The sequence below is a fragment of the Osmerus eperlanus genome, chromosome 6 (genome assembly GCF_963692335.1).
Source record: "Osmerus eperlanus chromosome 6, fOsmEpe2.1, whole genome shotgun sequence".
NCBI classification, from domain to species: domain Eukaryota; kingdom Metazoa; phylum Chordata; class Actinopteri; order Osmeriformes; family Osmeridae; genus Osmerus; species Osmerus eperlanus.
In genome coordinates, this window is record NC_085023.1 from 19,459,132 (window position 1) to 19,481,852 (window position 22,721).

Below are 22,721 nucleotides of genomic sequence, written 5' to 3' on the forward strand. Positions count from 1 at the left end.
CTTGACGCCCTTATTGAGTTTGATGGGTGTGGTGATGCATTGGAGATGGTTTCAGGGGGTGTGCTGTTAATCTTGGCGATGATTGATTTCTGGTGATGGGGTCTTGATGGCGATGAACCCCCACAGAGCAGACCCTGTCTTCGGGACCCTGTCTTCGGGACCCTGTCTTCGGGACCCTGTCTTCGGGACCCTGTCTTCAGGACCCTGTCTTCAGGACCAAGCCCCTAGCTAGCCATCTGTCAGTCCCACTCAGCCTCAGCACCCAGGAATTGATCGAGAAGATTCGATCGAAACATGATGAATGCCAGAGGACACTGGTTGTTAGGACAGCTTTAAATACCAGCCTATATGTGTCCGAAACGTCCGATTATTTGAACGTTACTGGCCAGTTTCCTGAGCTCAGAATTAGACTCCTCCATTAACACTTAATTCTAAATCAAGTTCTAATTAAACTCTAATCTGTGGTCTAGGAGTAGGACTAGGTATTGCATTGGTATATATGTACTCACGGTGATCTTAATCTAAAGTTTTGCCACAAGCTATTATTCTACGGTACACTGTGCTCAGATTTGAGTTGACTATCAGTACTACTACAAACACTGGCTATACCAGGGGTCGGCAACCCGCGGCTCTAGAGCCGCATGCGGCTCTTTAGCGCCGCCCTAGTGGCTCCCTGGAGCTTTTTAAAAAATATGAAAATGGAAAAAGATGGTGTGAACATATTTTTTGTTTTAATTATTAAAACAGAAATGTTGAAAAAATATTTATTATACACATTTTTACAGCAAAATGTGTATGTGTATAATAAATATTTTATTTCAACATTTCTGTCAACGAAGATTTACGTCATAGCCTGCGACACACGTTTCTTTCAGCTCGGCGTAATGCCAGACAGGTGGCTGTTGCAAACAAACCGGCGGGTGTGTCATGGGCCATGGATGAGAAAGAAGAGAAAGATAGCTGAGGAGAACAGAGGATTCAACAGTTTTTGGACCGAATCATTTGCTTTCATTGCCAATGCGGAAGGATTGCCTGCATGTTTGCTTTGTAATGAGAAGTTGTCAAATAACAAAAAGAGTAACAGACATTTCCAGGGAAGGCATGCTACATTTGCAGCCGAATACCCAGTTGGGAGTGAGAGAAAAAGTGCGATTGCATGAATGCTCATTATGTATTTATAGCCTACTTATCATTTTGATAGTAATATAGACCAATTATCACCCTACGTCACACCACTGTCAAGCATGCTCAACTGCGCATGTCGGCTGCAAAGGACGGACTTCTCCCAGGTATACACTTGGATCAGGTCATCATATATCTCTGGCCACTGGATTTCAGAGCTTGACATTAACTTTTTGAGGCACTTGTCCTTTGAAAAAATACATTTACGTTTCATTTGTCCATGCACAAAAGTCACTTGACCCCCGATACCTTAAATATCCTGACCGAGTGATAGGGCAAAACTAGCCTGGCTAACGGAGGTCACTTTCTCAGGCAAATGACGAATGAAACAGGCTCGGTTAAAGAAATCCGAGATGTTGGCTATCTTCAGCAGGCTGGTATCTACAAAAGGTAGTCCTCCCTGACGTTTTTACTGTAGAATGGAGTGAACGGGCAAAACTAGGCTGGCTAACGAAGGTCGCTTTCTCAGGCAAATTAACAGGCTTGGTTAAAGAAATCCGAGATGCTGGCTATCTTCAGCAGGTTTGTATCTACAAAAGGCAGTCCTCCCTGACGTTTATAGTGGAGAATGGAGTGAAATACAACATTGTGCACACTGCCAGTGAGCGACCCGAGTCTGACTGAGGCTAACAACGTCAAAACAGTGTAACGGGGACTCAGTCTCACTCAGATTGCCAGTTTTACACAAATCACAAAAATAATCGGACCAGCTGGCTAAAAGCAGAATTCCCATATCTCTTTAAAGCTGCCCTGCTTGACTTTTAAGGTGTATAATTGACTGTAAAACTGTAAAATTATGAACTTTGTGACGCGAAGACATAGCTGCCGCATGAGATGCGGTCTACCGGGCGACATTCTCACTCAAATTTCAAGACTTTCGTAACCCAAATCAAAATTCTGATGCGACAGATCAATGGGGAATCGACTTTTCTCTTAAAGGCTGTCCTTCTCGACCTTTTTGGTCTTTTTAAATCGTACTATTTGTATAATCCGTGTACTTCTCTAACCATTATAAAGGCTATCCTTTCCCGGTTTTCTGCAGCCACATCGCGCGCGCATCCCGAATGTTTACAAACAAATAATTGGTCTATAGACACTTACAGCATGTGTTGCCTTCATTATAAGGCATATATAAGGCTTTTAATTTTTTGCGGCTCCAGACAGATTTGTTTTTTGTTTTTTTGGTCCAATATGGCTCTTTCAACATTTTGGGTTGCCGACCCCTGGGCTATACCAACAGAGAGGACAAACACCACATGGAGAAAACCTGCCCTAACATGTGCATGTGTGGAGTGTGATTTGTTTGTGTCATGGCTTGATATCATCAGTAGAGGGCAGGCAGGACAGGGGAGAGAGATAACCATCTGAGGAGAGGAGAGGAGTGGAAGTAGGAATAAAGGGAGGGAGGGAGGGTAGTCCCTTGTCCACACCAGTCAGCATTCCACAGAGAAACACCTTCAGATGATCTAAAATTGGACACGTTAGAGTTAATGTGTGTTCTGCATGTAAGAGCAGTTCTGATCACAGATTAAGGACTTGTTTGTGTGTGTGTGTGTGTGTGTGCTGGTCGATGTTTCTAAATCACAGGTGACATGTAGGCTAATTATAGCGCTGCACTTCAAATTCAATGGGTTGAATGGAAATTGAGCAGGAGTGTGTTGGAGATAATCTCAACCACTGCCACAGAGCAGAGAGAAGCGTTACGAAGGATGTTTGCAGACTGCACACTCAGTCTGTCTTCAGCTTCGTCTGCCAGACTGTTTTTCTGTTTTTCCTCTCTCCCTCCCTCTCTCCTCAACCCCCTACCGCCCTCCTGCTAATGCTACATTATCTGAAGCCACTATGTGGTTCCACCACACCCGGCTTTTCGGAGGATTATTGCTACGAGAGGAGAAATCCGTCTTTTGAAATGGAAATGATCAATCCCCAAACTTTCACATTTCAATTCAGTGTTTGTGAATCCCTACAGGTAACAGGTAAACTGCCAAATGATTATCAAACGTTTATATTTCCTGTGGTGAATTGGGATATTCTGTAGGTATGCCAGCCTAAAACACATTGATACTAAAGAGGGTACACACTTATTATATCAGACTATCGTATTTGAATACTGCTCTTGCTCTGTAAAGTTACCATATCTTACCACAACCTCACATTTCATTTTACAAAACTAAACGATTAATATCAATATCCTACATATTGTTGTTTCCTAGTACAAAGTATATTAGTAAATTAGTGGAACGAGTTAGCTGGCTGGCTGAATAATCTCCACTCCCTAGTGACACAACAATTAATGCCATTTTCAGATCAGCTAAGGACAGGAGCTAAAATTATAGTCAACCCAACCCCTTTCCCCCACCCCCCTCTCTTTCTCTCTCTCCTCTCTGCTTTTCTCTGTCTCTCATTCTCTCTCCCTCTCTGCCAGTAGATCACTTGGGCTTGGCCTGAATGTAGCTCGCTAGCTCGCATTATGTCAGCTCCTTTACTCGGCCAAAGTGTGTGTTTGTTTGTGTGTGTGTCTGTGTGTGTGTGGGAGTGGAGGTTGGGGGGTCAGGCAGTCAGTGACAGCCCGGGTTGTTCAGGTGGATGAAGAGATGAGGATGTAGGTGGGTGGGAAGATGTGTATTTATGGTGGTGTGAGTGGTGACTGTCTGCCTGGGCTCCTTGTGAGGGGTGGCAGGCACCTTGTGTTGGCTGGGGATGCCTCCCTCTGCTGGGTCAGTGGCAGGCAGTCAGAGCTGCCTGGCTTGGCTGGCTGGCTGGTGGGTAGTACAGTTAGTAGATTTGAGAGCCCGCAGTCTGGGGATAAAGAAGCTGTTGTTTACCACGCGCTGGTGGAGAACAATCACAACAGACCGAGCCCCATCCCTTTATGACTGCTTCACCCTCCCTCTATCCCTTTCTCTCTCTCGCTCTCCTTCGATCTTCCTTCATCATTCGCTCTTTCCCCCTCCTGCTCTCTCTTCCTCTCGCTCTCCCTCCCTCTCTCTGGCTCTCCCTCTCCGTTTTCTCTGGTTGTCTGTCTCTCTCCATTACTGTGCCCCCCCCCTTCTCTTCCCCTGTCTCACTCTGTCATTTTCTCTCTCATCTGTGTCTCTGTGTATTTTTCACGCCTCCCCCCCTCCCTTTTTCTTCTTCCTTCTCTTTCACTTCATTTCTCTCCGTCTAACCCAGAGCTTTTTTGTCCTCTCTCTCCTTCCTCTCTTCCATTCTCCTGTCTTATTAGCTGTTAATGCAGGATTATTAGATCCTGGGGGGGTAACAGGGTGTGGTTAACTCCCTATCCCTCCCTTTCCTTTTCTCTTATTCTCTCTCTCTTTCTAGGTATTTATACTACCGTTCTATTACAGGTTCTCCTTCTCCTCTCCTTCTCCTCGTTCCTCTCGTGGCCAGCCTCAGTAAGTTGATCCTGCTGGCACAAGTACACAGAGATTTCCATTTCTGGAAGGACCTGATGCATCGTGTTCATGACACACTCCCAGATCTCTCCGTCTCCCAGTCCTCTCCAGGTGGGAGTGTGAGCGTGTCAGGAGAGCAGGGTGTCTCACTCGACATGGCGCCCCTCCGAGGAGCAACCCACGACACCCAGTGTTAGTGACAGCCCGGACAAACGTGGAGTCAACCAGCCACTGATTTCAACTCTGCTCTGTCACTCGGCTGTCTGTTTCTCTGTTATTCTCACTCTACCTTTCGTTTTTCTTTTCTTTTTTCCTCTGACACTGTTTGGATCACGCCCCCTCTCTCTCTCTCTCTCTCTCTCTCTCTCTCTCTCTCTCTCTCTCTCTCTCTCTCTCTCTCTCTCTCTCTCTCTCTCTCTCTCTCTCTCTTGCGTGCGTTCTCTGTCTCTCACTAACTCCCTCTCCCTCACTCATTCACTAGCCCCTCTCGTTCTGTGCCTCTCTCTCTTTTTCTCTCTCTCTCTCTTTCTCTGTAGCTGGGAGAGTCTCTATCACAGATTAAGAGGGAGTTCTAGACTTCTATCTCCAGTCTCAGGTAGGCGGCACCAGATCCACTGACCAAAAAGGATTATCTACCTTCAAAGGAATACTATCTTTTCTCCCTCTTCTTCTTCCTGTCTTTACTGATCTCAATTATCATCTCCCTCTACTTCCTCACACTCCTTATTTTCTGTCTTCTCTTTCTCTCTCTCCTTCCACACCCTGCCTCTGAGTGTGGTGAAGAGAACAAGCACGCAGCACAGCAGTGGGAGTGGACCGGAGCGTGTGTGCGCGTGTGTGTTTGTGCGTGTGTGTTTGTGCGTGTGTGTGTGTGTAAGCGAAGGAGCATCAGCCTTCCCAGTCTCTCACACACTCACACTCCGTGGAACATTCCACCCTTTTGTAAATGGACTTTTCTACGGGGTTTGAAACTGTTCTGAAGAAAGCAACACAGCCAAAGCACCACATGTTGGAATAACAAGCTGGCCAGGAGGAGATTCTAAGTCCCAAGATGAGTGAGGAGGCTAAGGATAAAGGCAGCGGCAAACCAGCACATCGCAAGAAGAAAGGCAAGAAGGTATGTCTTTAAAAAAACAAAAACATTTCTGTTTTTGGCTCCGTAAAAAAGCTGGGTTTGTCGTGGTTTGTTGACAATTAGTCTGTCTAGGTTGCCAGTTCTGTGACGATAAGTTTGAAAGGAGATAACAGTCCCATCTTGTATGTAAATAAAACTAAAGAAAGAGGCTGGATGGTGATTTCGGTGTTTGCATGTCTGGATATGTTTGGGTTTTAATTTGGATTTCTAACAACACTTCACTCAGCACTCGTCTAATTACTTTAGACAACCCTTTGATGTGCATGTCAAAACAAAACAAAATGTAGAACATGGTGTACATTTCCTAAAAGATCTTGAGGGTGTATGTGTGTGTTGCATCTGTGTCCATGTTTGTTGTGACAGTTGAATTTAACTGGGAAGCACAGCCACAGACACAGGTCCCATCTCAAACCAGTCCTGGTGACAACTTACAGGTAGTTCTGGTATTTCCACCACAAACATTTGGAAGAGGAAACATCATTATTACCCAGGCATGCAGGCAGATCTGGGGGGATGCCCTGGGGTTAGGGTGGGGACAGCAGCAGGCTGTTGTGTCTCCTGAACAGCATCACGTCCACAGCTGCACCGTGAAGCTTTCCTCTTAAAACACCCTCAGGGGCCAGTGTCTTTCAAATACTTTCATTAAAGGTGTTAACACGGTGTCATACGTCGAAAGCCTTATTGTTGTGTGTGTGTGTGCTCATATCTATGTGTCAGTGTGCCTGTGCTTTGGGAGCCTGCAGTGTCGCTAGCTGTGTCCCGCTCCCTGAGCTGTGTTGTCTGCGAGGCGAGCGAGGCGAGCCTGTGACAGATGAGCCTGCTGGTCATGATCTCTGGGAGCCAGGAGTGAGGGTGTGTTCCTCTCTGGCAGGCAGGCTATACGGACAGTGCTAGACTGGGTTCAGAGTTACCCCTGAGTAAAGGTTTGAGGGTTACAGGAAGTGCTCTAAACCAGGACAGCCTCAGGACATTGGGAATATGGGTTTGAAAGCACAGGTGCCAACAAATATTTATTTCTTTATAATGGCACAGTAAACAAACCTCCCAAACGTCCATAATCATGAACCCAGCCTAACCGAATGATAACAAACTATCTTATCCTTACCCCTGACTGGCCCAGGTAACTCTATGTTCAATACAGTATTGCGGCTATAATAATAACATAGGTCATAAAGGATCCTTTTGTGAGACCTACCACTTGGAAAACCTAAAACAGCACAGTACGGTCATGAATACTGAACGTTGATGATGGCATATCATTGTGAAAAAGTCAATGTCTTCTAATTAATATAATTTTTCATGTAATATACTGTATTTTTGCAGTGTTTCATGTGCATGTGTTCGTGCACAGTATGTGTGAGAGTGTATATTAGGCTAAAATGTCTCTGCCTGTGCGTGTGTGTGTGTTCCAGATTACCATGCCAGATGTGTTAATGATTGTAGCCATGGCAACTAGTTTCTGTTCAGAGCGAGGGATGTAGAGGGCGAGAGAGAGAGAGAGCGAGGAGAGGGGGTGTCATCCTCACCCTGTGGTGATCAGACCAGATCTATATTTCATGAGGCTGTTGACGTGAGAGAGGCTCAAGGATACAATCAAGTATATTTTGACTTGAGGCTAGAGTCTTAGAAAGAATATGACCAGGTAATAAATCAGACAAAAACATAATTCAGTATTTGGGTATGTGTGTCAAACTGCATCAGATCATGGCAACCCCAGCATTCAAAACAAACCAGGAGTGTCCTGAAAAGAACCCCCGAAATGAAATCAGCACTTGGGCAGAAATGTGGATTTTTTCCATTTAACTGATGCCTGCGGTGTCCTGTTCCTTACGACCAGACAGATAGTGGCTTGCTCTGTTTTTTGTCTTAGTGAAATAACTCCATGATGGCGGTGTTTAGAGGATTGGTGATATAAACCCTTTTGTGGAGCAGCCTTCAAAGAGCGACGACACAGAGCCTTGGATGATAACAGCGGGGCTGAGCTGAAACTGCTGACAGATTCTCTCGTGCAGTCCGCTGGAGAACCAGTCAGTTTTGTCTTTCAGATTAGGCTAATGGCCTTGGCACTGACAGTATCCTAAGAGGAATAGGTTACGCTTTGCAGACTGTATCGGGAAGTTGGTGTGTGTGTGTGTGTGTATGTGTGTCAGCCAAGCAACAGAGGCAACAACGGTGGATTTTCACTTTCAAGAACAGAAGTGAGAAGAGAAATTTCTCCTCACATCACTTTTGTCAAGATTTTGGGTGTGACCGGGCAATCTTACCCTTTTACTTACTCCCACACACACACACACACACACACACACACACACACACACACACACACACACACACACACACACACACACACACACACACCTCCAGTGGTGTATCCAGGCGGAGGGAGGCGTCGCAGGGCCAAGGCACAGCTGTGTGCCCTGGGGGGAGGGCAGAGAGATCAGCCTGTCAGCCTGGCTGTCAGAGCAGAATCAGGCTGAAATGAACTGTGTCTGTCTCCCACAGCGAGCCCCTCACACGGAGACCAGAGCATAGAGAGAGACATGGGGAGGGAGGGGGAGAGTAAGGCATAAGGATGGATTGAGGGAGAGAGGGAGAGTAAGACTTGGGGAGGGATGGGGGAGAGAGGGAGGGAGAGTAAGACGGGGGGGGAGGAATGGAATGGGGGAAAGAATAGACACAGAGAGGGACCTAGGGAGAGAGTGGACGGAAGCAAGAGTGAGTGAGCGAGAGGTGGTGGAAGTGGAACGAGGGCGATAAAAGAAAGCATGAAAATTGCGAGTGAGGCAGAGCAAGGCATGGAGAGGGAGGCAGAGCAAGGCATGGAGAGTGAGGCAGAACAAGGCATGGAGAGGGAGGCAGAGCAAGGCATGGAGAGGGAGGCAGAGCAAGGCATGGAGAGGAAGGCAGAGCAAGCCATGGAGAGTGAGGCAGAGCAAGCCATGGAGAGTGAGGCAGAACAAGGCATGGAGAGGGAGGCAGAGCAAGGCATGGAGAGTGAGGCAGAGCAAGGCATGGAGAGTGAGGCAGAGCAAGCCATGGAGAGTGAGGCAGAGCAAGCCATGGAGAGTGAGGCAGAGCAAGCCATGGAGAGTGAGGCAGAACAAGGCATGGAGAGGGAGGCAGAGCAAGGCAAGGAGAGGGAGGCAGAGCAAGGCATGGAGAGGGAGGCAGAGAGTGGCGAGAAGTAAGAACAGAAAACAACAGAGTGAGGCAGAGCAGAGAGCGAACGAGAGCAGAGAGTGTATATTTACAGCACCAAAACCGGCACTAAATCATCGTCAAGCCGTGTGGTTCTGTTGCCATGGTTGTGGTATGGCTGCTTAAAGGCAAGGTACAGAGTGGATGTGTTTGTGTGTGTACAGTAGGGGGTTAATTAATCAACTTCCTCCTAACCCTCGCCCGCAAAGACGGGTGACATTTTCCTTTGGTGCTGTAAGCCAGAGGAGCACAAGGGATTCTTCCTGCTGCAGCACGACAGCCCCAAGGGCAGGAAGTGACCCGGGGAGACCAGGAAGACACCATCTGGACAAACGCCCCAAAGTCTATTGTTGTGAAACATTACAGATTACACCAATATGCTAAGATGTGAATCTATCATACAGATATCCCAATCATATCTCCAACAGGGGTTATGGTGTTAGGGGAGAAAGAAAGCTGAACATTTTCCACGTCCTCTATCCATCACCCAGCTTCTCAACCTTCTCTCATCCCTTCATCCATCCTCCAGTTCAAGCTCTTCTCTGTTCCTCCTTGCCATCGCAGCAGAACAATTTGGACAAATTTCACGCCCTGCTGACTTCCATGCTCAGCAGAGAGAGAGGGAGAGAGGTAGAGAGAGAGGTAGAAAGGGAGAGAGAGGATGTTCCGATTTGTCCTCCGCTCAGCAGAGACGAGTCTCACTCTTGGCTCCTCTTTGTGCTCGGCCAGCCCGACGATGATGTCATGCAGGGGAAGGCTGCTGACGACGAATCAGCAAGCAGATAGAGCAAAAACCAGGCCCACGACTCAACCTGCGCTGACACAAGCTTTGATCTCACCCAGCCAGTCCAAACAGTCCCTTTATGCTGTTCCGTAGGCAGATCAAGGAGCTCAAACCTGGGACCTCTCTCCTCCTTCCCTCGAGTGTTTTCCGGAAAGTAATTTTGGTGTAGCCCTCTCTCCCCCTGCCCTGTAAGCCTCCACTGTCTGTGTGTGTGTGTGTGTGTGTGCTTTCAGTCAGCTTGCCACTTCACAGGTTCCAGAGACCTGTCGTTCCCAAGACGTGAGTCAGCCAAGACGTGGAAACCCTTTTATCAAGTCTGAGATCTTCTAGAAGGTCTCCTGTCTGCGTTACCACGGCAACGGGCAAATATAAAAAATAAAAAAAGGGTTGAAAAGACAAGACAAAGCTCTATCTTTCCTGAAACATCTTTTCATCCATCACCGGACACTGGCTGTGCTGGATCCTAAGGCTCTGCTACATGTTTCAGCTCACTCGTTTTCGCTGGCAGTATTGATTCTAGGGAGGAAGATACTTTCCTCTTTCAGAGCCTCCTTGGAACATTCACATCTGTTGTGTCAGTGTGTGTGTGTGTGTCTGTGTCATTTTGTGTGTACACCCTACCTCCCCTACGCCTCTACAACCCTCCTCATTGTTGACCTGGTTGAGCCAAACAGCCCCCCCCCCTCCCCCCCCCCCCCCCCCCAGTCTGAGGGCCGGTGTAACCCTACTCTCTGTCCTCCCGGAGCCGTCCAGAGCCCCGAACCGCTCGGCAGCCCTGGAACCCCAAGCCTGTTCTCAGGCTCTCTGGTGTCGGCTGGGCAACATGATAGGCTGGCTGCTGAGACAGATGAGCAGGGAGGGGAATGAGGGGTATGTGGTCTGAGGGGGGGCGGGTCTCTGGCCCCTCCTGCAGGAGGAGGGAGGAAGCCGGAGGCCGTAGATCTAGGGGGTGTTAGGAGCTGGAACCTGACCTCAAAGGGAACATCACCTGAGGAAGGCTGCTTCATAAGAGGAGGAGGGAGGGAGGGAGGGACAGGAGAGGGAGAGAAAGAGAGCTCCAGGTGTATGACAGGTCCAGTATCAAAACAGCACTGAGGGGGGAGATCTCTAATACTAACTCTAAACTGACTTGTCAAAAAACGTATGTAAAAAAAAATTTGCACTTACTTATATAAATAAACTAAATATAGTCTGGCGGTAAGAGGACTGACGCAAGGTCCGAAATAGAGGGGAAAGGTAGCGCAGGATCCTCACACACGCGACTAAAAAAAACTTCCAGAGGCATGCGATCCAGATTCTCCGTGGATTTCATGAGCGAACGACCCTATGGAACGCTAACGGCACCGTTCTGTCACCCAACCATGCAGCATCTCAGGGCCTTTTTAAAGACTTCCAAATTAACCATGTCCTGCACTTGTCACATGCTATTTCTGAACAAAACTGGCTGTGACTTGTCATATTTAGATGGTATCATTAAAGTCAATCTTTGCTAACTATTGCCGACAGGAGGAGTCGGACGAATGACACTGCAGTTGATATCGATGCGTGTGCTAATGGTGTAGACAGCCTGTCTTGATGCGGTTTTCATATTTTGTATCGGCTTGTTGGAAAGTGAGCGGAAAGAAGGCGCCTCTCTGTCATCGTTTATATGGTTTGTCTGAGTGATATGCTGCCGACGCACATTAACCTGAGGCAGCTCCTTTGACTAACGCTGCCTTGGCTCAAAGTTCATACACAAACACACACACACACACACACACACTCAAAAGAGTTCATCATTCTGAATCAGAAAAGCCTCGGTTAAGAAGTGGCCTCGTGATGAAATCAACATTTGTGGCAGCAATGTATTTCATTCCGTTTCCTGTCAAGCTTAAGTTTGGGGCTGCCCGTGCTCACGCTGAGCGCGATCTCCAGATCCTTCACATCGTCACACAGGCCGTAATCATCTCTCTTCGGAAACGCTAAGACGTGTTTGTCCCTCCGTCGTCTCTTCTTAATTCAACTGATCAGCCGCTTGACAGATCTCATTAGTGGGTATTATAGCCAGAATAATCAAGCAAATCCTGACCATAGAAGTTGAATCCGCTCGTCCCCTTCTATCCCACTAAGATCCTGTCAGAAAATCCCCTCTGAAGACTTTTTTTTTAGAGAGCAGGCCTACGCGACACAGAATGCCGTAAAAGATGGACATTTATGTGAAATCGACAGCCAAAAGGACCGCTCCCTCCCTTGTTATCTGATAAGAATGTGACGTCTGTCTCAAACTGTTAAGCCATTATTTGCATACACCAAACGTAGGAGCCGATTTCAAAGGGAGCAGAAGTCTTTGTTAACTCGATTTCAGCTCGCCTTCTGTGCCTCAGAGACATCTCCCAAGGAGCACGCGCAGTCATCGCATTATCAAGTCACAGGGCCCAAGCCCATCAATAGCAAAGGCGGTTTCCGGCTAAACACAAGGATGGCTTGACTGTACAAACTCAATTAGTGTGATGTTTTGTATGGAAATTCTAAAATCGGGATATTTGAAAATATAACACAGATGGATGCTGCTCGGCATAAAAGTTTATTTGAAAATGTCTAGACAGGGACATCACTGCTTAGAACGGGCATAATCAAATCCATATTGAATAACTCTGCTCAACATTTATGAATCATAAAAACAGACTTGTTGAACAGAACATGTTCTTCACCCTGAGATAAGAGGCATTTTCCTCTTAACTGTGGACATCCTGAAGTCAATACAGGGATACAGAGAATATTGCAGTGCACTCTGGGGGATTCGGTCTACAGGCTGTGATCCAAGGTTATGTGCTTACCTTGCACTTTGACAGAGATTGGTCTAAGAAGTGTATTAAGTGCTTGGATATGGAGCTTGTAGAATTATGTTTTGTGTAGATTAAGGATCACACACATACGTACATGCACACACGCACTCACACGCATACACACGAGCGCACACGCACCCACGCACGCACACACACACACACACACACACACACACAGCCAAATACATGGTCAGTCCCAGCCATATAAGGAGAACTCAGCCTTGTAGTATTGGCTGTCTTGCCCCACCCTGCTGTTAGGAGTGGGTTGTCTAAGAGAATTAATGGTACAGCACCCTCAATTTGAGCAAAATGGACTTCAATTTCTCCCTAGTCCTCCTACAGCTCCATTACTGTAGTGGCGTGCTCCTGCAATGCTGAAAGGGCTGTATTTCGTAATCTCAATGCTGACTTTCCAGCCATATCACATCTTCCTACACATCTTTATGTAACACCTTCCCCGAATGCTAATTTGACAGGTCAGAGATTTCCGATGTACTTTTTCTATATGATATTGATGATAGGGCACATTGATACCGCAGTCTTAGAAACATGGAATATTGTGGAACGTGGAGACCTAATGCACACAGTAATTGGATGAGCTACACAGAAACAGGGGTTGTGGCCAAACCCTACTTTCGCCAGCCTAGGAAAACCAGCGAACTGATCTCCGCTGTGATTTATTCATGACACAAATGGGTATGAACCCTCTTCCTCCTCCTCCTGCTTCTCTCTCTCGTTCCTGCCTTTCCTCTCTTACCCCCCCCCCTGCTCCCCCATCCACCATCCTGCTTCCTAAGACACCATGACATCATCACCAGACACCCTCCTCCACCCCACCCTCCTCTGTCCTCCACGCTCGCATTAATCACATCATATCAGGAAGTGTCACAGGCGATTCAGCCTCACCGTCTGTGTGTGTGAGGCTCGGCAGTCTAGGACCTCACCGGGCACGCCACGAGGGGTGCCCAGTGAGGACGGCACAGTCTTAAATCCCGGTCCATACCGTCTGTGGGATAATATGCGACTGCCTCCCACAGGCGTTCAACTACAGCATTTTGGCTTGGCGTACACTTCTACGTTTGATTTTTTTTAAAATATATTCACCCACAGTCCAAACCCACACATTTACCTAAAAAATAGTTTGGTGGATCTTGTTTATCCCGTATTTATGGAAACATGCCTGACAAATGCGAGTCGTGTTGGTTTAGAGTGCAGGCCTTGTCTCTGAGGTGTTTCATTAGGGTCCCCACAGACACGTCCATGCAGACACAGCTCTCCCCGGGGTCTCTCATTAACACACTCACAGACTCAGCAGGGGGCTGTCTCACTCCGCTGTCACACTCCGCATTGACCACAAGCTGTCGTCAGTGACAACAACAGTCCACCACCACTAGAACTTACCTCAGACTCCCCCAAGCCTGACCCAGGGCTCAATCCCTCCTGTAGAGGCTTCACACGGATAACTGTACCACCCAACCCCATTCTTCTCCCCAACCTCTACAAAATAGGGTTAGGGTTAGCCCTAAGCCGAACCCTGCAGTTCCTGAGTGTTACGGCTAATTGGAGAGAGGCAGGCAGGGGGAGGAGCAGGTATTGCGTGTGGAGCACACCTGTGACCTGTGTCTTTGGTCGTTACAGTAAAAGTTGGCCGCTCCCATAAGGGACAGCTCACTTTACAAACACACAGATTATTCTTTGCTGGCAACCCTTATCTTGTGTTTTACACTTTCCAGTACAGTAAAGGGACAACAATCTAAACATACATAGACCACAAACCACTCTGATTAACAGTCAACTGTACCTGTTATGACCTAGGTCAATGATAGTTTGATTAATGAATCTCGACACACAAGGCAAACCTACATCCACCCTCCACCCATCAATCAAACATCAGTGTGCTTCTGCCTGCTATACACAGGGAAGCAAGAAAGAAAACCTTCAGGGGTTCACACTGGCTCTGTGAAGTAACACATAGACTGACCTCCTTTTTCCCTCTCTCCTCTCCCTTTCCTCATGCTCCTGTTGAATTCATCACTGATGTCTCTCTCTCTCTCTGCGCGTATGACAGACACAGCAGTCTACCTATCCATTTGCACTGCACCGACCGAAACACAGACACAAGTCTGGACATCAAAGGGCTCATCATCCTTTGGCTGCCAACAAGCAGTAATCAGTGGCCGACAGACAGAGATTTGTGTGAGTTTGTGTGTGAAGAGGGGTGAGGGTAGTGTGTGTGAGTGAATGGGCGAGAGTGTGGTGTGTGGGTCTGTGAAACTGCAGGAGTTTGAGAAAATGTGAGCAAGCCCTTAAATCTTCCCCTGCAAGTGTGTGTGCATGCTTGTTTAAGATATATTTGGGGGGGAATTTCTGCCTTTAATATCTGTATAGTGACAGTGAACAAAGACAGGAAAAGTAGGGCGAGAGACAGATGCAGCAAAGTGGGGTAAGGCCTTTGCCTACATGGTACGCACATTTATCCGGTGAGCCAATGGGGTGCCCCTTCTGCTTGCTTGTTTAAGCCCTTGTGTGTGTTTCTGTGTCTTGATACCTTTCATGAAGCCGCAGCGGAAGCAATGAACACTCTCCGCTTGTCCGAGTCGACATCTAATTCCTCTCCTGGCAAGGATGCGTGTTGCTGAAAGCTGCATCTGAAGTACTTCCTGAAGGTCTGCTTCCCCAAGATCCCAAGAGTATGTAAAAGTATAAACAAGCCAGTGTGTGTGTGAAATATGTATTTTGGTCATTGTGTGTGTGCATGTCACTCAACCTTTGTGTGTGTGTGTGTGTGTATGTGTTATTCAACCTGTGTGTATGGTAAATGAGCCCTTAATTAAAGTGAAGCTGATAGCTTGTAGAGTGATATGGGTCAGACTGCGCGAATGGCTTCACCTGCTGTTGTTGTTGAGCCTCCTCTCTTTCTCCCTCCCACCATTGCTCGACACCAGCTACTGATACTCCTTTCCAAAACATTAATCAGTGTTTCTGAGTGTCTCATTGCAATGGCACAGCCCCAATTTAAATACAGTTTAAGTTGAATTATCGAAATCTGGCAAGACATCATCCAGGGGCTGTTACCAGTGCACATGCATAACGCTGCTGTCAAATTGGCTCCAAACCTAGAATAAGAACAGCCACTTGATGAAAAATCACCAGTTGTCATTGAAATGAAGAAGCGCTGGCAGTAGAAAGGCGAGTCTAATGCATAAGAAATCGTCGCTGGCTTTGTGACTGTCAGACAGCGGAGGCGTATGGTTATGGGATTTGCTAAAAGCGTGCGGCCAGATGTGCCAAGATAGAATCTAGTAAAAAACAATTACTCAATTAATGTGACTTTTCCCTGGTAGTGTGACTGTGGTCACCACATTTACAGTATTATTCGCACATACACCGTGCCAACGTCAGTTCCGTTGCCAATGCCATACAACTTGTAGAGCTAAATGCTCACGCTAGCTAGCAAATTTATTTTGGGAAAATCTAAGTAGCTTTGGGATCGGGATTCACCACAGTATTACAGCATCTGCAACAGTTAACAACTTTTTAAATTTATTGTGCCCTTCCTCCCTTAAAGAAATACTGTCGCAGGTAACGTAGCTAATCTAGCATTGTAGCTAGAGCAAGTCGTGCTCGAGCTTGCCGTCCGGTGCTCGCAACCCTTCTCTGACCTGGTCCATTGTGTCCTCCTGGGTTCCTTCTGGCCGGGACTCATTTGTTGATCTCCTAACTAGATTAGCACTTGGCTTATTAACTCACTGTAAGCCTTCTGTCACTTGCAGCTAAAGTGGGTTGGGCACAGGATGTACACTCCCACGCTCATCCTCTTTTCTTTGGTAAACAGTAAACACACTACCACACTTTCGGCATTGGCAGCTTGTCCAGAAGGGCGAAGAGTTAGCTACTCTAGCTAGCTAGCAAATTCACCGTGCCTGCCCTTGTGTCACCGCTACAATGTAGTTGTCTGCTACTGACCTAAGGATGAGAAAAGTATTAAAATGGGTAAGTCTTGTGCATTGCATTGCAAATGCTTTGAAACTAGTAGCTAGGTTTCCAAATCATGTACCCTGTCATCCGGCCAATACATCCATCCTTTATTAGGCTTCATGTGCTGACAGGCAACGTCCACAGGTAGGCTACATGGTTAATTTAGCAGCACATCTGCATCACCCGCAAGGTATTAAAATATAAGTCATCAGGTGTTTGAAGAGAGAGCGGAAGGATTCCTGAGGTCAGGACAGACATAAAGCAGGTGGGCAGGTTACTTGCACTATTGGAAGAGCGTATACTACTAGAATTTGAGCGTGATGCTGTGACGGATGATGATGTAATCTGTAGGCCTACAGGATATTACAGTCACGAACAATTTCCTTACATTCTCATTGATTTGGTTCCCAAATGTAAAACAAGGTCAGTGTGTAGTGGATCTGAAAGATGGGCTGTGATGATAACGATCAAGGATTCTACTCTTAAGGAGAAAATCTCAAAATGTGATGACAGTGACCTTTGGGGAACCATCGAGTTTCTGTTCACCTTTACACTTTCACCTTTTCACTTCCCCCGTGGCTAAGTCGCAGTGACAGGATTAGGTCAGGGGTGGTGAGGATGCAGGGATGGTGCGGCTAGTTTGGTCTAGAGTAGTCATACGCACCGTTGCCCAAATATTATCTCAGCATTGAGGTGGAGATGACAGCCATGATGTGGGGGAGGGGAAGGAAGAGTGTGTGTGTGTGAAAGAGAGTCAGTTTGTGTAAGTAGTACAGTTGTGTGTGTGTGTGTGTACAGTATGTTCTTAGGAGGTGTCCTCCCTTATCTGTCACTACATCCCAGTGCCACTGGAATAACATTAGAGAAAATGTTCCACTGATGTCTGAGGGCTGACAAAGGAGAAATGGTTGATGGAATTAGTGGACTAGAGGAAGATTTATGATGCTTATCAGATGTCAGTGAATGTGTGGAACATTGATAAGCACCTACAGTACATCTCTCCTTCCCCCCTCCCTCCCCTCTCCCCCTTTCAGTTAGCCTGTAGCATTTCAGAGATGGTGAAGATGATTGGCTCTCTCTGCTGTTGGTAGATCAGGGATTTTAAATGTTAGCGTGCTCAATAGTGGACCCTGAATCTAAAGTCTTATTGATTGCTCTTCAGTTACCATACTTGACAGACTTAGGCTCGACCCAGATACAAGTGTTGAGCTGTGTTTGACATTAATTGTCAGTGGTATGTTTGCCTTATCTTAGTAAGGTTGAATTACATATACAGTCTGTACGTTTCAGTGTGTGTTATATAAGTGTGGCAGTTTTCCAGGGCCCTATCCTGGCTCCTTGTAGGGGTGTGTTCCAATATGGGACCAGGGGGACTGAGAGGAAGAGGGGTAGAGTTTGTGACAGGGTGTACGAGGCGTGTCAAGCCCTTGAGGCGGGTAGAGAGGGCACGGCATTTATGCCACCTCTTCTCTTACACCTCTCCTGTGAGTGTGCGTGCTAAAGTGTGTTTTTTGTGTGTTAACAAAATGTGTTAGAACATTATTAATTATTATATTTATTTATTTTATTTTTTGATCAGATTGTTTTCTTTTTTTTTATAGCTTTCCATGTACATGGCCTGAAAAAGAGTAAAGAAAAAGACATGGTTGAAATACCTGAAATTGTCTGTCATTCACTTGTTGTTTAACCTTGCTAACATTTTGGCTAGCAGTCGCAATAGTGAAATAGCAGAAGCCACGTTTCCATGAGCCCTGGATGCAACTCAAGCCCACTAGCAGCTCTGGATAACTCCAGTCGCCTCCTTGCCAATCAGTGAAAGCTAAACCTGCATGCCGCAAGCAGCCCAATGCGAGCAGCTAGCCGTGCTATTGGGTCAGAGGTCAGCTGTGAAACATACCTGAGGGGTTGAGGCCTAGACAAGGCTGGGCGGTGTATTCCTGTTAGCGCTTTTCTCTCCTCAGAACTAGTGGTTTTATAAGACGAGTTAACGTGGCGTGTTTATTGCGAATATGGACACTCGTTTCACTCCCACCCCTCCACCCCCCTCTAGGTGTGCACATACACACTCTGACAAGGTGTGAGGCAGCCTTAGCTTTAAAGATGGGAGAAACCATATAGAAGATAGCATGAGGGTACACACTGTGTGTGTGTGTGTGTGTTTGTGTGCGCTTGTGTACCAAAGCCCAGGACAGAAGTTCTCTCTGTCCTTCTACTCTTGCCAGCTGTTTGCTGTGCTGGGTGTACGTGTGTATGTGTGTGTGTGAATGTGTGTGTGTGCTGATATGGAGACACAGGACAACTTTAGAGGGGAGCGAGTGTGTCCCCTTGCAGGGAGGGCTTGGCGCTGCGCTGTGATCCCATCGCCATGGGAAACTCGACACTCAGGATATTCCACTGCCCACTAGCTAAAGCATGCTTATGAGAGTAATAGGGTCTGATTGCAGTGAGCACCACACGCACGCACACACACACGCACACTTTTCACACTTTTACACTTACGCACGCTCGCTCGAGCAGAAACGAACCCAAACACCTGAACAAACACCCACACGCCTACATGCACATTCATTTGCCGACCGCCGCGAGTGCCGAGACTTACACACGTTCTAGTCACGCGCAAGTGCACTTTCAGTTACACACACTTTCAGTCACTTGCGCACACACACACACACACACACCTACCTTGTGACTAAGCTAATGAACACCCCCATCTATGAGCAGACAGAGAAATGATGGGCCCAGAGAACACATGACACCAGCAGAAAGCAGACATATGGCGTGTGGACCCACTGATGGGCACACACATATGGTGCTGGTGGTTTGTACATTGCAGGGAAGAAGAGACTCTTGCGTTTGATCTCGCATTCAACACCCACTTACAATGTGTTGTGTAATAAGTTTCGGTTGTCAAATTCAAAAACGATTTCTATAGCGCAGTGTGTATCAGCCTGCACATTGAAATGGATAATACGTTCCCAAAGAGAGAGAAGGAAACATATAGGAGCTAAACCTCAACCATCTTTATAAAATACTGCGCTTGATTTTCAATATGTGAACACAGGCTAATAAATGCGCCTGCACAAATGGAATTCCTTTTTCATGAATAGTATTTGCATAACAGTAGCTATTTAGATGCCACAGTAATGCGAGGCTTGTTGTATATGAGGAGCGTACAAACAGAAAACTGATCTCAGGTCAGATTTAATTTTGACTCCGCACAAGTGAGGCTCTAATGGCCAAATCGGGCTCTGATTGCCATGGCAACCATTGTTTGCTCGCTGTTCCTTTGTGTGAAGGTTCCGGAATATCCCGGCGACTCGTTGGTCACATCGCCCACCAGCGTGACTAGGGGGTTTTCATGACAGTTTTGGTGGCTGTCGTCATGGAGAACAGTCGCCATGGAGACATGCTCTCTGAGAGGTTCCTGTGAGCAGGGGTAACCAGTGTCTGAACCCCGGAGGGGGCAGGGTCTTATGATGGGAGGGGGGGGGAGGGTCTGTGATTGGTTGGATTGACGGGGTTGTGACTCTGTACTTTGACTGTCACATTTCTTCAACACTTCCATTTTAACCCTCCCACTGGACTGCTGCGTCGATTTGGTCCAGTTTCAGCTTGCCTCAGCATCCGTCCAGCGCGTCTCTCTCTCGCTCTGTCTCTGTCTCTGTCTCTGTCTCTCTCTGTCTCTCTCTGTCTCTCTCTCTCTCTCTCTCTCTCTCTCTCTCTCTCTCTCTCTCTCTCTCTCTCTCTCTCTCTCTCTCTGTGTCTGTCTGTCCCAATGCATCCAGTCGCCCATTTAGTGAGTCTAACTTCAGTCAGAAAGCCACAGGGCACTCTGCAGCATCATTAAGATGATGTGACAACCAAGGGTTGGTGGTTTTTAATAGACACTTATGGTTTCTCGTCGGCATCAGTGAGCTCATCCCAGCTGGGTCTCAACTCATTTCCATGTGACTGTAAATTTTCATTTACGGTCTGATCTACAGTAATGGGACCAAACAGTTCTCCTTTGGTTAGTTTTTTGGGACAAATAGTTTTTGTAATCGGTTGTAAATCCCTTTTTTTCTCAGTTTGTTTTTATGCACTGATGTATTATCTTTATAGGAAGGGGGTTTATCACAATATACTCTATTGTAACTGTCTCAAGTGTAAGTGATGAAGCCTTGTTTTATAGCTGTGTGGATCGTTATGTAAACAGGCCTTATGAATAGGAAACGTGATCTCCGACTGTGTGTGGCAGTGAATTACCCTCCACATTCAAGCGTGAAATGGTTTATTCCTTTTATTATTGCCATTTTTACAGGAAGCAGAAAGGACTGATTCCCAGTGGGGGGTGAATGGGGCTGCTCACTACAAGCAGAAATTAATTCCCATTGATTTAGCAAAATTCCCCAATCAAGTCAATGTGTTCATTGACTATCCCAAAGGAAAGTGTTTAGGACGAAACAGCAACGTCGAGGCAGGTTGGCAGAAATCAACTCGCTACAAATGCAAAAGGCGATGTGAGTCTAATGGCTTTCAGTCCTCTAATCTGTTTTGAGGTTAGGGTTTCGAAATCATCTATCAGCCATGACAACCATTCCCCATGGTCAGAGCTTTCAGGGGTACACCATCTGTTGCGTGCAGGAAAAATGTAGGATGACTTAAAAGTGGTCAATATATGACTTTGATACTTATTAAGTTGCTAAGAGTTACTATGCTTGGTTTGGCATCGGCAGCTCCTGCGCTTCGTTTGATGCTGGCTGATGAGAGTTTTGGTTGCCCCCGGCAGCAGGTAGATCTTCTGACTGAATCCTGCAGGAATTATCTTCTTTTTTTTAAAAACCCCTCTCTTTGATGATAAAGTTCATTGAAGCGATATTTCAGAGCTTATTTCTTCTCAGAGATTGAACAGTGTTCTGCGTTGGAAGTCCAAGAACACACTTCATTAATTGATTGATTCCTTGATTGTAACTTTGCGCTTCATAAGCTTATCCCGCATGGTTTGAAAGATCCCAAACTACGTGGAGTACACACTTTGCAGGGTTACAGTTGAGGCTTTCTGATATATTCAGTATTTTTAGATTGTCTCCACAGTGGAGGTGTGTGACCCTCGGCCTGCCCTGCGCCTGCCTGCCCTGGGCCTGCCCACCCGGGGCCTACCCTGGGCCTGCCCGCCCTGGGCCTGCCCGCCCTGGGCCTGCCCGCCCTGCGCCTGCCCGCCCTGGGCCTGTCCGCCCTGGGCCTGCCCGCCCTGGGCCTGCCCGCCCTGGGCCTGCCCGCCCTGGGCCTGCCCTGCCCACACAGTCTGGCTGCCCCTCTGTGGGGAAACCAGAGAAAGACATTTTGGTCCCCTTTTTGACGAGACTGAATGTGACACACATTTAGGTAGGTTACTCCCTGTTAACTGGGTTAAACCTCTCATCGCGTGGTTCATGCGAGCCCCGTTCTCCCAAGGGAGACGTTAGAACGTGGACGATGATGCGGCGGTGGAACGGACACTGAGAGGAGAACCTGTCTGTGTTCTCTTGACCTGGTTTTCCGCCGGAGTCGACCACAGCGGACATGATGCTAATGAGGGGGAAGTGATGGAGGGTCGTAAACACACTTTAGCCCTCAGCGTGTAAATGACCTGGATGTTTTACCGCTCTGGATGTTTTTAAACGAAGAGATTAAAATCTTGCAGTGTCGCTCCAGAGAGATGTGTGTGTGGGGGGGGGGGGAGACAGAGAATTGATTTATTTTTGAACTATTTCCTGTTTTATCACCCCGTTTTTTAGTCACCTACTCTGTGTCCTTTATCATCTTTAAACTTGTTTTGTAATTCGGACCTTAAGCTTTTTAGTTCCTCTCTCTCTCCCTCTCTCTCTGTCTCTCTCTGTCTCTCTCCCTCTCTCTCTGTCTCTCTCCCTCTCTCTCTGTCTCCCTCTCTCTCTCTCTCTCTCTCTCTCTCTCTCTCTCTCTCTCTCTCTCTCTCTCTCTCTCTCTCTGTCTCTCTGTCTCTCTCCGTCTCTCTCTCTTGCTCTCCACTTTGAAAACAAATATCATTCTCCTTTATTTTCCTCATATAATTTCAGCATTTCTCGTCTGAATCTCTCCAGCAGTCATCCCAGCCCCGGGGGGGGGGCGGGGGGGGGGGGGGGGGGCCTCAACACGCGAGTGGACAGATCTATTTCCTGTCCCTGTCACCTCCAACCTCTCCCTCTTCCCTTGCATGCTGTGCCCTGTGGCTAGACGCCCATGCA

At 47.2% G+C, this 22,721-nt stretch overlaps 1 protein-coding gene across 2 annotated transcripts in view; it reads left to right on the forward strand.

Annotated features, from left to right (window-relative positions):
• The first annotated feature begins 5,024 nt into the window (after positions 1-5,024).
• The window catches only part of ank3a (ankyrin 3a), a 104,253-nt gene continuing 86,556 nt past the window's right edge, over positions 5,025-22,721 (forward strand). Inside the window, exon 1 of one of the 2 annotated variants that reach the window (XM_062464260.1) lies at positions 5,025-5,697. In XM_062464260.1, coding sequence (XP_062320244.1) covers positions 5,632-5,697 — 66 coding nt within the window. In that variant the 5' untranslated portion in view covers positions 5,025-5,631. Of the gene's footprint in view, positions 5,698-16,380; positions 16,516-22,721 lie in introns of those variants that run through there. The other variant, XM_062464269.1, reaches the window with a different exon arrangement.